The sequence below is a fragment of the Rhinoraja longicauda genome, chromosome 32, assembly GCF_053455715.1.
Source record: "Rhinoraja longicauda isolate Sanriku21f chromosome 32, sRhiLon1.1, whole genome shotgun sequence".
Taxonomy (NCBI): domain Eukaryota; kingdom Metazoa; phylum Chordata; class Chondrichthyes; order Rajiformes; family Arhynchobatidae; genus Rhinoraja; species Rhinoraja longicauda.
Genome location: NC_135984.1, coordinates 26,844,698 through 26,860,629, shown reverse-complemented (window position 1 = coordinate 26,860,629; position 15,932 = coordinate 26,844,698). Strand labels below are relative to the sequence as shown.

Sequence of the window (15,932 nt, the reverse complement as noted above, 5' to 3'; positions counted from 1 at the left end):
ACTCCTGTTCCTCATGTCCTAATGACCTCGTGACCTCATGACGTATGTACTCTTCATAAGATCTATCTTAATGGCCTTTGTGTTCTTTCCATTTCATTTTTGTTTGATCACACTTTAGATAAAATGAGTATTTAATAATTTCCCTGCCTGTAAACACAGCAAGTTAATTTATTTATTTTAATTTACATGTGGTGACCTGACATTGGGGATACTGAGAAATGACCCAGGCCCCTGTGCAGCGGCAGAATGGTCTAACTCATCAAGTTGCTAACTCACAGTGTCGGTGACCCAGGTTCCAATCTGACCGCTGGTATTGTTTGGATGTAATTTGCACCTTCTCCAGGGCTTTTCCTGGGTGCTCTTGTAATATGCACACCCCTGATAATACCAGCTTCTGGTGCCCACTCTCACTGCCCTAAGCGGAGGTGTTCAGCGAAACGCTCACCGAGCCTGTGCTTACAGACCTACAGTCCACTTTATACCGCCTGATCTCCCGGTGGCTCAGCACTTTAACTCCCCCTCCCATTCCCACACTGACCTTTCTGTCCTGGGCCACCTCCATTGTCAGAGTGAGGCCCAGCGCAAATTGGAGGAACAGCACCCCATATTTCACTTGGGCGGCTTGCACCCCAGCGGTATGAACATTGACTTCTTTAACTTCAAGTAGCCCTTGCTTTCCCTCTGTCTCCATCCCCTCCCCCTTCACAGTTCTGCCACCAGTCTCGCTGTCTCCAACTACATTCCACCTCTGCCCCTCCCACCCCCCTGACATCAGTCTGAAGAAGGGTCTCGACTGAAATGTCACCCATTCCTTCTCTCCAGATATACTGCCTGTCCCGCTGAGTTACTCCGGCATTTTGTGTCGATTTAAACCAGCATCTGCAGTTCTTTCCTACACCTTCGGCCCACTGAGTCCATGCTGACGATCGGTCACCTGTTCACACTAGTTTAGTTTCGAGATACAGCACAGGGGGAATTTACAGACGGCAAATTAACCTACAAACCCGCACGTCTTTGGGATGTGGGAGAAAACTTGATTAGTAAGAGTGTCAGGGGTTATGGGGCGAAGGCAGGAGAATGGGGTTGCAAGGGAAAGATAAATCAGCCATGATTGAATGGCAGCGTAGACTTGATGGGCCGAATGGTCTAATTTTGCTCCTAGATATTGTGAAAACTGGAGCACCTGGAGAAAACCCACAGGATCACAGGAAGAACGTGCAAACTCCAAATAGCCCCCACCCAAGGCCTGGTTGAAGCCTGGTCTCTGGCGCTGTGAGGCAGCAGCTCTACCCGCTATGCCACTCTGCCACCCTGCCATGCGATACTTCCCTGCACCCTGGTCCTTGTCCTCCAGAAGATGTTTTGTGAGTTTGGAGAGGCTAGCTAAAACCCGAGAGTGAAATGGAGGGCTGGGGTCATGTTGAGGGCATCTGGAAAGGGGCCAAGACAGCTGAATGCTGTGTGAACAGCTGTTGACACAGGGAAGAGCAACTTACACAAACCCAACAGACGGGAGTTCAGGAGGTGGTTAAGAGTACATCAATTGTTTGGATATGTGTGCAACTAGTCTTGCAGCAAAGTCTTGCTTCAGACTGAGTCAGGTGAGAGGGAAACGAGAGGTATGAACAGGTAGAACAAACGAATGAAAGATATGCAAAAGGTCAAATCAAAGCAGCACCCATGACCAAGGGGAAGTCTCCAAACGCTTTAACCGCCCTTCCTATTCCCACACTGACCTACCTATCCTGGGCCTCCTCCATTATCAGGACCAGTCCAAATTGGGGGAACAGTATTTCACTTGCTCATATACTTAGAAGTATGAATATCGATTTCTATAACTTCCCCTCTCTCTCTGCCCCTCCCCCATCTCTAGTCGTTGCACTAGTTTCACCATCGACCTGCCGAGTTACACCTTCCCCACAGCCAACAATGGAGCATTGTGGGCTCCACCTTTCCCTGATCATCGTGGCTGGCTTTGATTTGTCCTTTAGCATGTCTTTCGTTCATTTGTTCTGTGTAGCTCTTGTTTCTCTCACTCCTGACTCTGTATATTTGGGGTCGGCAGGTACAACAACAAACACATGAAGCCTTGCAAACAAGAACAAAGAGTGCAACAACAAAATGAATGAATGAATGAGATGGAGCTAAGAGTAAGGGTACTTGGTAGCACCTCAGGGAAGAGGTGTGAAGAGAGTCACAAAGAGCTGGAGTAACTCAGCGGGGGAGGTCAGGTAACATTAGCATCTCTGGAGAAAAGGAATAGGTGCCATTTCGGGTTGGTGCCCTTGGTCGGTGTCGGAAACATGTTCCCAATGTTCGGGGAGTCCAGAACCAGGGTCCACAGTTTAAGAATAAGGGGTAGGCCATTTAGAACGGAGATGAGGAAAAACTTTTTCAGTCAGAGAGTTGTGAATCTGTGGAATTCTCTGCCTCAGAAGGCAATGGAGGCCAATTCTCTGAATGCATTCAAGAGAGAGCTAGATAGAGCTCTTAAGGATAGCAGAGTCAGGGGGTATGGGGAGAAGGCAGGAACAGGGCACTGATTGAGAATGATCAGCCATGATCACATTGAATGGTGGTGCTGGCTCGAAGGGCCGAATGACCTCCTCCTGCACCTATTGTCTATTGTCTATTGTCTATTCAGAAGAGATGTGAAGAGATGTTTGGTTCAGAAATTGGATCACAATTAGGAAGAGGTTGTTCTTGAAGTCTGGACGTTTGGGCTTTCAGTAACTTATCTCCTGGCCAGCACAGTGGCGCAGCGATAGAGTTGCTGCCCTACAGCGCCAGAGACCCGGGTTCGATCCTGACTACGGGTGCTGTCTGTTGGGAGTTTTTACGGTCTCCATGTGACCACGTGGGTTATCTCCAGGTGCTCCGATTCTCTCCCACGTTCTAAAGACGTGCAGGTTTGTGAGTTAATTGTCTTCTGTAAGTTGTCCCTAGTGTGTGAGGTAGAACTAGTGTGTGGGTGATCACTGGCCGGCATGGACTAGGTTGGCTGAAGGGCCTGTTTCTACGCTGTATATTAGTTTAGTTTTGTTCCGTTTAGAGATACTGCACGGAAACAGGCCCTTCGAACCCACTGAGTCCACGCCGACCAGCGATCCCCGCACACTAACACTATCCACACACACACTCGGGACAATTTACAATTATACCAAGCCAATTAACCTACAAACCTGCACATCTTTGGAGTGTGGGAGGAAACCAGAGCACCGGGAGAAAACCCACGCGGTCACGAGGTACAAACTCCGTACAGACAGCATCCGTGGTCAGGATTGAACCTGAGTCTTTGGCGTTGTAAGGCAGCAACTCTACCGCTGCCGCACTCTTTATAATATATAAGTATAAAGCACCTTAAAACTAAGGCTAAAACTGAAGGGGTTGAAGAGAGGAAGGGAATGGCCAGGGTTACAGGCATCCTTGACAATGCGCAAAGCTCTATGTGGATGGGCTGGATGCAGGGAAGCGAGGATCCTGTGATGGACTGGGCCATGTTCACCACTCTCTGCAGGTTCAGCTATCCAGGGGCAGAGCAGGTGCCATACCACACAGAGACGCATCGCATCCCGTCAGAATATTGTCAATAGGGAATCTGTAGAAGCTCGAGAGAGAGAGAGTCCATTCCGGCATGACAAATGTTCTCAAACACCCCTTAGAGTTGCTGCCTTACTGCACCAGGGACCCTGGTTCAAGCCTAACTACGGGCGCTGTCTGTACGGAGTTTGTACGTTCTCCCCGTGACCTGCGTGGGTTTTCTCCGGGATCTTCGGTTTCCTCCCACACTCCAAAGGCGTACAGGTTTGTAGGTTAATTGGCTAGGTGTAAATGTAAATTTCCCTTCGTGTGTGTGGGGCAGTGTTAATGCTTGGATTCGGTGAGCCGAAGGGACCTATTTCCGAGCTGTATCTCTAAACTAAACACTATTTGCCGAAGGGACTATTCTTACGCTGCTCCATTCTAAGTTCCATTGTCATTTAGTAAATTGCTCATTACCTTTTCGTTAAATAACACTGATTAACTGACAATATTAAACTTAATTGCATCAAACCATTTCACATCATTGCTAAACTTGAATCAAAAATCCCGATTGCTCTCTCATGTCACACGTTCATTGCTCATTAATGATTTTTACCTCATTAACCGACAAACCTGCACGTCTTTGGAGTGTGGGAGGAAATCGGAGCACCCAGAGAAAACCCACGTGGTCACAGGGAGAACGTACAAACTCCATGCAGACGGCGCCTATAGTCAGGATCAAACTTGGCGCTACAAGACAGCAACACTACCGCTGCACCACCGTGCCACACCGTGGGTCAGGGCAGAGAAGTTTTATTTTACAGCGTATGTCTGGAACCCACAATAAGCGATACATTTCCATACAACGCCAGCTACAATGGCAAAATTGTTGGAAATCAGGAAAAAGATTGGCGTGGGCATGGTGGACCTAGCGATCAAGCTAAAGAAAGGTCCAGAGATGCTGCGTAACCCGCTGAGTTATTCCACCACTTTGTGTCTTTTTTTTTGTAAACCAGTATCTGCAGTTCCTTACAATTTAGAGCAAGTATTAACTCATCAGGTGTTGACGTTGTTCTGTACCATTGCTTACCTCAATAGACAATAGACAATAGGTGCAGGAGGAGGCCATTCGGCCCTTCGAGCCAGCACCGCCATTCAATGTGATCATGGCTGATAATTCTCAATCAGTACCCTGTTCCTGCCTTCTCCCCATACCCCCTGACTCCGTTATCCTTAAGAGCTCTATCTAGCTCTCTCTTGAATGCATTCAGAGAATTGGCCTCCACTGTCCCTCTACCTGACTCGTAGCCTAATGAAGGGTCTCTGCCTGAAAAGTCACCTATTCCTTTTCTCCAGAGAAGCTGCCTGACCCGTTGAGTTACTCCAGCTTTTTGGGTCTATCTTCGGTTTAAACCAGCATCTGCAGTTCCTTCCTACACATGTGTGTGCTTTATGTCTCTATGATCCTAAAGTTGATGGATTGTAATAGGAGCACAATTGCTTCAGTTACACCCTTCACATAAAGATACTTGCCAACCTTAAGTTGTGTAGCCTACATATGACTCAAAGTCCAACGCTTCCTGAAAGAAGTGACTTCAGTTGCTAAGATGGTAAAGCTAAAGTGTGCATGTCTTCTTTGATTGGGGCACTGAGACAGGAGTATTGTTGCATCTTTATAAAACTTTGTTCAGGCCTCATTTGGAGTATTGTGTGGAGTTCTGGTTGCTCCATTGCAGGGAACATGTGGAGACTCTGCAGAGGGCTCAGAAGAGAGGTGTTGACCAGAGTGATGAAGGGTGTTGGCTCTAAAGCGAGTTTGGACAACAATGTTTTCTCTGGGGCATCGTTAGTTGAGGGGAGACCTGATCGACTTTACTAAGTTATGGGAGGTGCAGGTAGAGTCGACAGTCAGAATTTTCTTCCTGGTGTGAAAATGTCAAGAACGAGAGGATCAGAAGGGGGATGTTTTATGGACATGTGTGGGCAAGTGTTTTACTTGGAGAGTGATAGGTGCCGGGAACTTTTAGTAAGGGACAGTGGAAGCAGATTCAACAATGTTTTTTCAGAAGCTTTGAGATAGATACGGGGAGTAGAGTGACGTGGAGCATGTGAGGGCAGAATAAATCAGATTCATTTGGTATCATGTTCTGCACAGATCAGTTCAGTTCAGTTTCTGTTCCGTTTACTGTGTCACGTGTACCGAGGAACAGTGAAAAGCTTTTGTTGCGCGCTAACCAGCCAGCGGAAAGACAATACATGATTACAATCGACCCATTTATGGTGTATAGATACATATCGTGGGCTGAAGGGCACATTCAGGAAGGGACTGCAGATGATGGTTTAAACCAAAGATTAAACCTGAAGAAGGGTCTCGACCTGAAACATCACCCATTCCTTCTCTCCCGAGATGCTGCCTGTCAGCTGAGTTACTCCAACATTTTGTGTCTGTCTTCGGGCTGAAGGGCCTGTTCCTTTGCATACTGTTCTACATTCTATTATATCTACAATGACAATGATCCTGACCCTGCATAATGAGAAGTGGACAATATACACTGATTCCTAGTATTTCCTATATCCCAATTTATGTAAAATAAAACCGAATTATTGATAAATTCAGTGTTATTCCATTACATTTGGGAAGCAACTTCCCTCCAATTTTCCTTGCCTGTTTACTATTGTGGGAATTATTCACCTGAACTTCCCACCCAAACTCGAAATATGTCCATGTACCTTTTCATTTCCTTTCAAAGTCCATTTGAACAAAGCCAAAAGTCTTTCTCTGTTTGCTCCTTGCCCTCACTTGTCATGGGGCTCTTATTGTTGTCACATTTACAGAGGCGTAATGCCAAGCCCATTACACACACCAACCTCCCACCATCAGCTCCACCTACTCCTCACAATACCTCGAGAACGCAGCCAAAATAAACAAGAACCGTTCTCACATTGGTCATTCCTCCCTCTCCCCTCTCCTGTCGGGCAGGAGATACAGAGCTTTGAAACAGCCTCTCCCCTCTCCTGTCGGGCAGGAGATACAGAGCTTTGAAACAGCCTCTCCCCTGTTTGTTGGCAGGCAACTGAATGGTTTTAGTTTTAGTTTTAGGGATACAGTGCCCTTCGGCCCACCGAGTCCGTGCCGACCAGTGATCACCTGCACACTAGTTTAGTTTAGTTTAGTATAGTTTAGAGATTCGGTGCGGAAACAGGTCCTTCGGCCCACCGAGTCCGCACCAACCAGTGATCCCCGCACACTAACACTATCCTACACACACTGGGGACACTACAAAGCGCTTTAAGGCAGCAACTCTACCGCTGCACCACCCATAACATGGTTCTGTAATAACTATAATAACTAGTTCCCATTTTCGCATTCTGCACACAAGTGGCAATTTACAGAAGCCAATTAACCTACAAACCTGCCCGTACTTGAAGTGTGGTCGTCCCATGAACTATGGTGGGGGCTCGATCTTCCAACCTATCTCAATGCTACGATGCCATACTTTGGACATTTTCTCTTTGCACTAATGGTTGTATTTGTGTATGGCTTTATTGTAATCATGTATAGTTTGATTTAATTTCACTGGATAGCATTCAAACAAAAGCTTTTCACTACACCTCGGTACACATGGCAATGAAAAACAAATAGCAATACCTAAACCTTTGTTTTGTGTGCTATGCAGGCACTTCCTCCTACAAGCAATTACGTCAAGTTACAGATTGTAGAATATAGTGTTACAGCTACAGAGAAATTCATTGAAAAACCTGACATTCTGGTTTTGTTTAGTTTAATTTAGTTTAGAAATATATCACGGAAACATGCCCTTCGGCCCACCGAGTCCGCACCGACCAGCGATCCCCGTACATTAGCACTATCCTACACACACGAGGGTCAAATTACAATTTTACCAAGCCAATTAGCCTACAAACCTGTACATCTTTGGAGTGCGGGAGGAAACTGGAGATCCTGGAGAAACCCACATGGGCAAAGGGAGAAGGTACAAACTCCGTACAGACAGCACCCGTAGTCAGGCTTGCGCCCGGATCTCTAGCATTGTAAGGCAGCAACTCTACCGCTGCGCCACCGTGCCACTCTCTAGTGTATGGAGGAAATGCAGATGCTGGTTTACACCAAAGCCAGACACAAAATGCTGGAGTAACTCAGCGGGACAGGCAGCATCTCTAGAGAGAAGGAATTGGTGACGTTTCGGGTCGAGACCCTTCTTCAGACTCCTAGATGAAAGAATAGATGGTCTGACGCAGCTAAGTGGTTGATCTTTTTGGAAATCCTTTCCTCCTCTTGCCCTGCATTCCATGTCTTTATTCCGTATTAGAGATCTTGTTCCGGTTTCAGAAGTCTCTCTTTGCCTGCTCACTGCTAAGCCTCTGTGATAATTTGAGTTTTCCTTGTATGCTCTCCCATTTTATATTCTTAGTTTGATTTGCCTTTCGGTTGGGTACAATTTTCAGTGAAACGTTTCCTCTTTACCGCAGAGTAAATCTCTATGGCCGACCACAGGCTTCCTCGCCATCACTGCGGCTCTGAACTACTGTGACGTGGTGGATATTGCTGGCTTCGGCTACCCACTGAACCAAAAGGACGGTCTGATCCATTATTATGACCAGTTGACAATGACCATGATGTCTGTAAGTATCAAATGTTAATAATCCCTTTAGTTCACGTTCTCTCTTCAGTAGGGCGGCACGGTGGCGCAGCGGTAGAATTGCTGCCTTACAGCGCTTGCAGCGCCAGAGACCCGGGTTCCATCCCGACTACGGGCGCCGTCTGTACGGAGTTTGTACGTTCTTCCCGTGACCTGCGTGGGTTTTCTCCGAGATCTTCGGTTTCCTCCCACACTCCAAAGACGTACAGGTTTGTAGGTTAATTGGCTTGGTATAAGTGTAAATTATCCCTAGTGTGTGTAGGGTAATGTTAATGTGCAGGGATCGCCGGTCAGTGCAGACGAGGTGGGCCGAAGGGCCTGTTTCCACACTGTATCTCTAAACTAAACTAATGGGTTTTCCTTTGCTGTAGTTACCATCTCCACTTTAGTGGCATCAGTCACTCCCATGATTGTCTGAGCCCAAGTACCTTTCTTGGCGTGAACCCATGCTTATCTGAGCTGCATGTGTGTGGGATCAACAACCTGGGCCTTCCAAGCTAGCACCTGATGATACAGAGAAACATTGAAAATAGGTGCAGGAGCAGGCCATTCGGCCCTTCAAGCCATTCAATATGATCATGACTGATCATCCAAAATCAGTACCCCATTGATTCTGTTAGCCTGAAGAACTATTGTTCTTAGTTGATGAGTTAATGTGTAAAGTGTAGGAAGGAACTGCAGATGCTGGTTTACACCAAAGATGGATACAAAATGCTGGAGTAACTAATGGGTCCGGCAGCATCTCTGGAGAAAAGGAATAGGTGACGTTTCGGGCAGAGACCCTTCATTAGACTACGAGTCAGGGAGGGGGACAGTGGAGGTAAACAACAGGACAGAACAACATCAACACCTGATGAGTTAATACCTGCTCTGAATTGTAAGTTCCTTTGAGATATAAGGAACTGCAGATGCTGGTTTACAAAAAAAGGATTCAAAGAGGTGGAATAACTCAGCGGGTAGGGCAACATGTCTGGACAACGTGGACAGGTGATGATTTGGGTCAGGACCCGCTTTCAGTCTGATCTGATACATTCCTTCTATCCGGGTTTTGCTTACTAAAATGGCGGACGTTACGCTCCTTTGCGTACTACACTTCAGTATAGGCGATTTCGATGGAGTGGTCCATCTTGCTCCTCTAGTATCTTTGCCCCACCATTAAGGTTAAACTGATTGTTCTGTGGGATCTATAAATGTTTGGAAGATTTTGTCTAAGTCCATCGAACTGCACTCCCTTGTCCTGAGCCTTGAGGACGATGTAATGCGTCTCAGATGGCAAGGTCCACCATGCCTTGGTTGGAATGGGTGCAGAACATTCTCAAGGGGGAGAGCAATCAGCAACACAGCGGCAATGATGAATTTAAATGTAAATGTAAATATCATTCCATCCTCCAATTTCCTGTGTCTAAAGCCAGTCTCGATCTTTATCTCACAAGTTTAATGAGCACACCTAGGTACAACAACTTTGATTATTTTGGAATGCAATGCTGTATTTCGTAAAGAACATCTGATTTCATGGTCCATCACCAATGAAAGCCCTTAAACGATTCATTACAAGAGTAAATCGCCAACACTTTTCCTTTAATCCGGAGGCTGCAACGGATCGTTCGATCAGCTGAGAAGGTTGTTGGCTGCAACCTTCCCCCCATTGACAAACTGTACACTGCAAGGGCCAGGAAGCGAGCGGGCAAGATCATCTCTGACCCCTCTCACCCTGGCCACAAACTCTTTGAAGCACTTCCCTCTGGAAGGCGACTCCGGACTGTCAAAGCAGCCACAGCCGGACATAAAAACAGCTTTTTTTCCACGAGTGACAGTTCTACTCAATAACCAAAGTCTGTAGTCTCTTTTTTGCTCTGGTTTATTTTCACCCACATGTTTAGACCGTAATGTTGTATCCTTATTGTTTTGATGTGGATATGCTTTATTCTAAATTGTTAACTGTACATTTGTATTGTCATTTGTGAGCGGAGCACCAAGGCACATTCCTTGTATACGCACATACTTGGCCAATAAACTCATTCATTCATTGAGTGATTGGTTTCACAGCAGCTGGATATGTACTGGCAGGTTTAAGGTGTTCCTGTTGCTGTCTCAGTTAATTGATAGGCAGGTTGAAGTTTGCGTTCATATAACAAGGGCAGATTGATGGAAAACAAAGGCAACTCAGTTCATTTTCAGTTCAGTCTAGTTTATTGTCAGGGGCACCGACGTACAGTGAAAAGCTTTTGTTGCGTGCTAGCCAGTCAGTGGAAAGACAATACATGATTACAATCGAGCCATTTACAGTGTGTAGATGAATGATAAGGGAATAAGGTGAAGCCAGCAAAGTCCGATCAAGGATAGTCTAGTCCGAGGGTCACCAAAGAGGTAGATAGCAGTTCAGCACTGCTCTCTGGGTGTGGTAGGATGGTTCAGTTGCCTGGTAACAACTCTAAACATAAGTGTTCATTGCCTGGTTTGGTTTTATTGAATGTTGCTGTAAGAGGAGCTTATTCAGTGCTCGCTGCCTATCTGAAAGACCCATTCAAGAGCCGCCTACCTGCTGGGTGCATAGCCCTGCACCTTCAAGTACACATAGAAGAACATAAATCAATATCGTGTCGGAAAAAAATGCAGATGCTGGTCTAAATTGACAGTAGACACAAAATGCTGGAGTAACTCAGCGGGTCAGGCAGGGTCTTGGGCTGGACTGCCCTCTCCCCTCATATCAGTCTGAAGAAGGGTCTCGACCTGAAACGTCACCCATTGCTTCTGTCCCGGGATGCTGCCTGACCCGCTGAGTTACTCCAGCATTTTGTGTCTACCATTAATCAATATAGCATGAGACCAGGTTTTTCAGCCCACAATGTCTGTGTTGAACATGACCCCAAGGCCATGACATCCATATCCCTCAATTCCATACATATCCATATGCATGTCCTAAAGTCTTTTAAATGGCACTAATGTATCTTCTTCAACCACCACCCCCGGCAGTGCGTTCCAGATACTCACTGCCCTCTGTATAAAATAACTTGCTCCGTGCATCTATCTATCTATATACTAAAACTATCGTTTGTTTATTTGTTTGTTCCTGAACTATTGCCAAAACAGCACAAGACACGATAGCGCGACAAATCTAGGCCCACCTTACTCACCCTCGTCCCTTTGGCCCACCTTACTCACCCTCGTCCCTTTGGCCCACCTTACTCACCCTCGTCCCTTTGGCCCACCTTACTCACCCTCGTCCCTTTGGCCCACCTTACTCACCCTCGTCCCTTTGGCCCACCTTACTCACCCTCGTCCCTTTGGCCCACCTTACTCACCCTCGTCCCTTTGGCCCACCTTACTCACCCTCGTCCCTTTGGCCCACCTTACTCACCCTCGTCCCTTTGGCCCACCTTACTCACCCTCGTCCCTTTGGCCCACCTTACTCACCCTCGTCCCTTTGGCCCACCTTACTCACCCTCGTCCCTTTGGCCCACCTTACTCACCCTCGTCCCTTTGGCCCACCTTACTCACCCTCGTCCCTTTGGCCCACCTTACTCACCCTCGTCCCTTTGGCCCACCTTACTCACCCTCGTCCCTTTGGCCCACCTTACTCACCCTCGTCCCTTTGGCCCACCTTACTCACCCTCGTCCCTTTGGCCCACCTTACTCACCCTCGTCCCTTTGGCCCACCTTACTCACCCTCGTCCCTTTGGCCCACCTTACTCACCCTCGTCCCTTTGGTGCTAATGGAAGGTTTCTTTGAAATCGGTGTTATATTTTTAAAGTTATTCATTTTTAAAAGTTTAAATCTATCTCCTAGGGAGGGAGGGGCGAGAGAGGGAGGGGTGGAGGGAGGGGGGGAGGGAGAGAGGGGGCGGATGGAGGATAAGAGGGGTTGAGGGGGATGGAGTGGGGGGGAGGGGGAGGGGAGGGGGGAGGGAGGGGTGGAGGGGGAGGGGTGAGGGGGAAGGGGGGAAGGCGAGGGGTGGAGGGGAGGGGGAAGGGGAGAGGGGGGAGGACGAGGGGGGGAGGACGAGGGGTGGAGGGGGAGGCGTGAGGGGGAAGGGAAGAGGGGGAGGGTGGAGGGGGGAGGGGGAGGGGAAGAGAGGAGGGGGAGGGGGGAGAGGGGAGGGGGGAGAGGAGAGTGGGGAGGGGGGAGGGGGGAGAGGAGAGTGGGGGTGAAGGGAGGGGGGGGAGGAGAGGGTGCTGCACCAATGCAGGAGAGGTTTGGGCCCAATGGGCCCACTTGGTCTAGTTTCCTTTAAACATTGCCCCTCTCACCTTAAAGCTGTGCCATTTGATTTCTCCATCCTTGGAAGAAGATTCTAACAGTCTACCCTATCAGTGCCTCCCAGAATTGTACATACCTCTATCGTAGATGCAGCCTCTGACGTTGCAGAGAACACATTCCAAATCTGTCTGAGTCTCCCTACGGCTAACACTCACTAATGTAGGCAATATTCTGGTTAACCTCCTCCACACTTTAGCTAAAGCCCCCACATGCTTCCTGTAATGGGGCCACCAGAACTACACATGGGACCCAAATGAGGCCAGACAAAAATCCTATCATTATATCTAATTGTCTTGTGAACTATTAACATTTTTCAAATTCCAGAGTCAATGCAAAAAGATTACCTCAGCTTGTGAATTATATGAGATATATGTGCTGTGGTTTTCAGACAGCCTGGAGGAGATAGGGCATTGTCGCCGGTTGGAATAACTGCCCAGTGAGTGTTCCTGATGACAATATAACTCCCCTCTAACTAGTGAGGAGACAATACACTCCTGGTCAATGATGGTTGCAGGTAGCACCAATGACCATCAATCTACATGGGTGTTGCATGAGAAAATAACTGCAGATGCTGGTACAAATCGAAGGTATTTATTCACAAAATGCTGGAGTAACTCAGCAGGTCAATAAGAAAATAACTGCAGATGCTGGTAGTCTGAAGAAGGGTCTCGACCCGAAACTTCGCCCATTCCTTCTCTCCCAAGATGCTGCCTGACCTGCTGAGTTACTCCAGCATTTTGTGAATCAATATCTGGGTGTAGCATGAATTGTTTAGTTTAGTTTAGTTTAGTTTAGTTTAGTTTAGTTTAGTTTAGTTTAGTTTAGTTTAGAGATACAGCGCGGTAATAGGCCCTTCAGCCCACTGGGTCTGTATCAACCAGCGATCACCAGCAGCCCTCTCCTACACACGAGGAACAATTTACAACGTTTATCAAACCCAATCAACCTACAAACCTGAGATAGACACAGAAAGTTGGAGTAACTCAGTGGGTCAGCCACCATCTCTGGAGAAAAGGATTAAGTGACGTTTCGGGTCGAGACTCTGTCTGTAAAAGGCTCTCGACTTGAAACATCACCGTTCCTTCTCGCCAGAGATGCTATCTGACCCGCTGAGTTACTCCAGCATTTTGTGTCTCTTTTCGGTTTAAACCCGCATCTGCAGTTCCTTCCTACACAACTTACAAACCCGTACGTCTTTGGAGTTTGGGAGGAAACCAGCGCACCTGGAGAAAACCCACATGGTCACAGTGAGACCGTACAAACTCCACACAGACAGCACCCATGGTCAGAATCGAACCCGGGACTCTGCTGTGGCGAGGCAGCAACTCTACCGCTGCGGCACTTTGAGATCATTCGATGTGTATCTGGTGCAGTTTAGATTTATGGAACTCTACTGTATAGAAGCAGGCACTTTCTACCTACCTTGTCTATACCAACCATACACTCTATCTATACTAATCCCATTTGCCTGGATTGGATCTGTATCTTTCCATGTCATTTCCATCCAAGTACCAAGTAAATGCCTTGTAGCCATTGTAATTGTAGCTGCCTCCACCACCTCCTCTGGCAGATTGTTCCAGTAACTCTCTGGGTGACAAACTCTTCAGACTCTGTATGTTTAGATGTAGGTTTATTATTGTCCTGGGGGTTGGGTACTTGTGCTTTGCAAGCTATCCAAACAGATCAGATATTATTGTACAAAAGTACAATGTCTTCACCTATTACAGGTCATGCTCTGCCCAACACCCCCCCACCTCCCCCCCTCACCTCTTTTCCAGCTTTCTTTCCAACCCCCCTGACTCTCAGTCTGAAGAAGGGTCCCGACCCGAAACATCAGTCATCCATGTTCTCCGGAGATGCTGCCTGACTCCTGTGTCACCCCGAATTTTGTATCTTTCTTTGATAGAATTAAGTCAAACTCAAGTACAATCGGTGGAACATAGGGGAAGGTACAAAGGGCAGCACGGTGGCGCAGCGGTAGAGTTGCTGCCTTACAGCGCCAGAGACCCGCGTTTGATCCTGGCTACAGGTGCAGTCTGCACGGAGTATGTACGTTGTCCCTGTGACTATGTTGGTTTTCTCCGGGTGCTCCGGTTTCCTCCCACACTCCAAAGACGTACATGTTTGTAGGTTAATTGGCTTTGGTAAAACTGTAAATTGTCCCTAGTGTGTGTAGGATCATGGTAGCGTACAGGGTGATCGTTGGTCGGCGTGGATTCGGTGGGCCGAAGGGTACTGTTTGTGCGACGTATCTCTAATGTACAGAGAGCTGTATATAATTCCTGGCATTGTAGCGCATCGGTTCCAAAGACAAAGTCCAACGTCCACAACGGGTAGAGATGAACTGGACAGTGCCCTGGCTTATGGGAGAACCATTTTGATGTCTGTTAACAGTTTGCGCTGTGACGTTGCAAACTACACTGAATCATTGTGATTACTTGTATGTTTTTCAGAGATCTGTGCACAATGTTACCTCTGAACACTTGTACTTGAAGAGGCTGCAGAGCTCTGGGATCATCAGATATCTCACGTGACCTCAAGGAGGGTTTGTGCATTTCTGGCATGATATGGTCTGAACAAACATGGACTTGCACCAACTTGGACTTGACTTGAATGTCATGCTGCCTCATCAGCACTCTGAGATTCCCACCCCTGTATGCAACTCTCTCTTATGCCATGGTTGGCCCACCTTGCTTCTCCTTTGGCATTGGGGTGGACCATACCCAACACCACCCTCTCCTGCTCCAAATGGGACAATGCAAATGAATGGTAGTGGAGGAGGGTTGGTACCAATGTTAATGGTGCCGCTGAGAGCTCTGGTGATGGTGTTCGGACTAAGGTTCTTCTATTTCCTAGATGGTCCATCTCCTCTTGTTTTAACCTTCAAAAGCCTGGCAGGTGTTTTATTTTGCAGATTGACCCTTGATGTTGGGTCTTATAGTGGTGTTGGGCATTTTATCAGGTCTGGGGACCCTTATGTTCTAAGCCATGCATTAAGAACAGTTTTAAACAAGAGCAATAGGGTTCCTCTGGGTGGTTGGCGTTTCCTCCCACATACAGTATGTGGGTTTGTAGACATTTGTAAAATTGTGTCTGTCTTGTAAGCAATGAATGCTAAAGTGGGATAAGATAGAACTAGTTGGTCAGCGTGAACTCGGTGGGCCGAAGGGCCTGTTTCCGCGCTGTATCTCTAAACTAAACTAAACTAAACTAAACTATGAGATTTCTCAGAAATAAAACCTGAAAATACCAAGAGGAAGATATTTTTAGTTTAGTTTAGTTTGGAGATACAGGGCCTGCCACGATGTGTACCCTTGACCAATTGCACTACCTCTTTGTCGTAGTAAATTAGAGATTCTGATGATTGATATATGATATATGGAAGGTATTTATTCACAAAATGCTGGAGTAACTCAGCGGGTCAGGCAGGATCTCAGGAAAGGAGGAATGGGTGACGTTTCGGGTCGAGACCCTTCTTCAGACTGATGTGAGGG

General features: G+C 47.2%; 1 protein-coding gene across 1 annotated transcript in view; it reads left to right on the top strand.

The window, feature by feature from the left end:
• Window positions 1-15,193, top strand: part of LOC144608649 (CMP-N-acetylneuraminate-beta-galactosamide-alpha-2,3-sialyltransferase 4-like) — a 124,000-nt gene extending 108,807 nt beyond the window's left edge. Inside the window, exons 12-13 of the mRNA XM_078426627.1 lie at window positions 8,011-8,163; window positions 14,892-15,193. Coding sequence (XP_078282753.1) covers window positions 8,011-8,163; window positions 14,892-14,972 — 234 coding nt within the window. The 3' untranslated portion in view covers window positions 14,973-15,193. The remainder of the gene's footprint in view (window positions 1-8,010; window positions 8,164-14,891) is intronic.
• The last annotated feature ends 739 nt before the right edge of the window (window positions 15,194-15,932 follow it).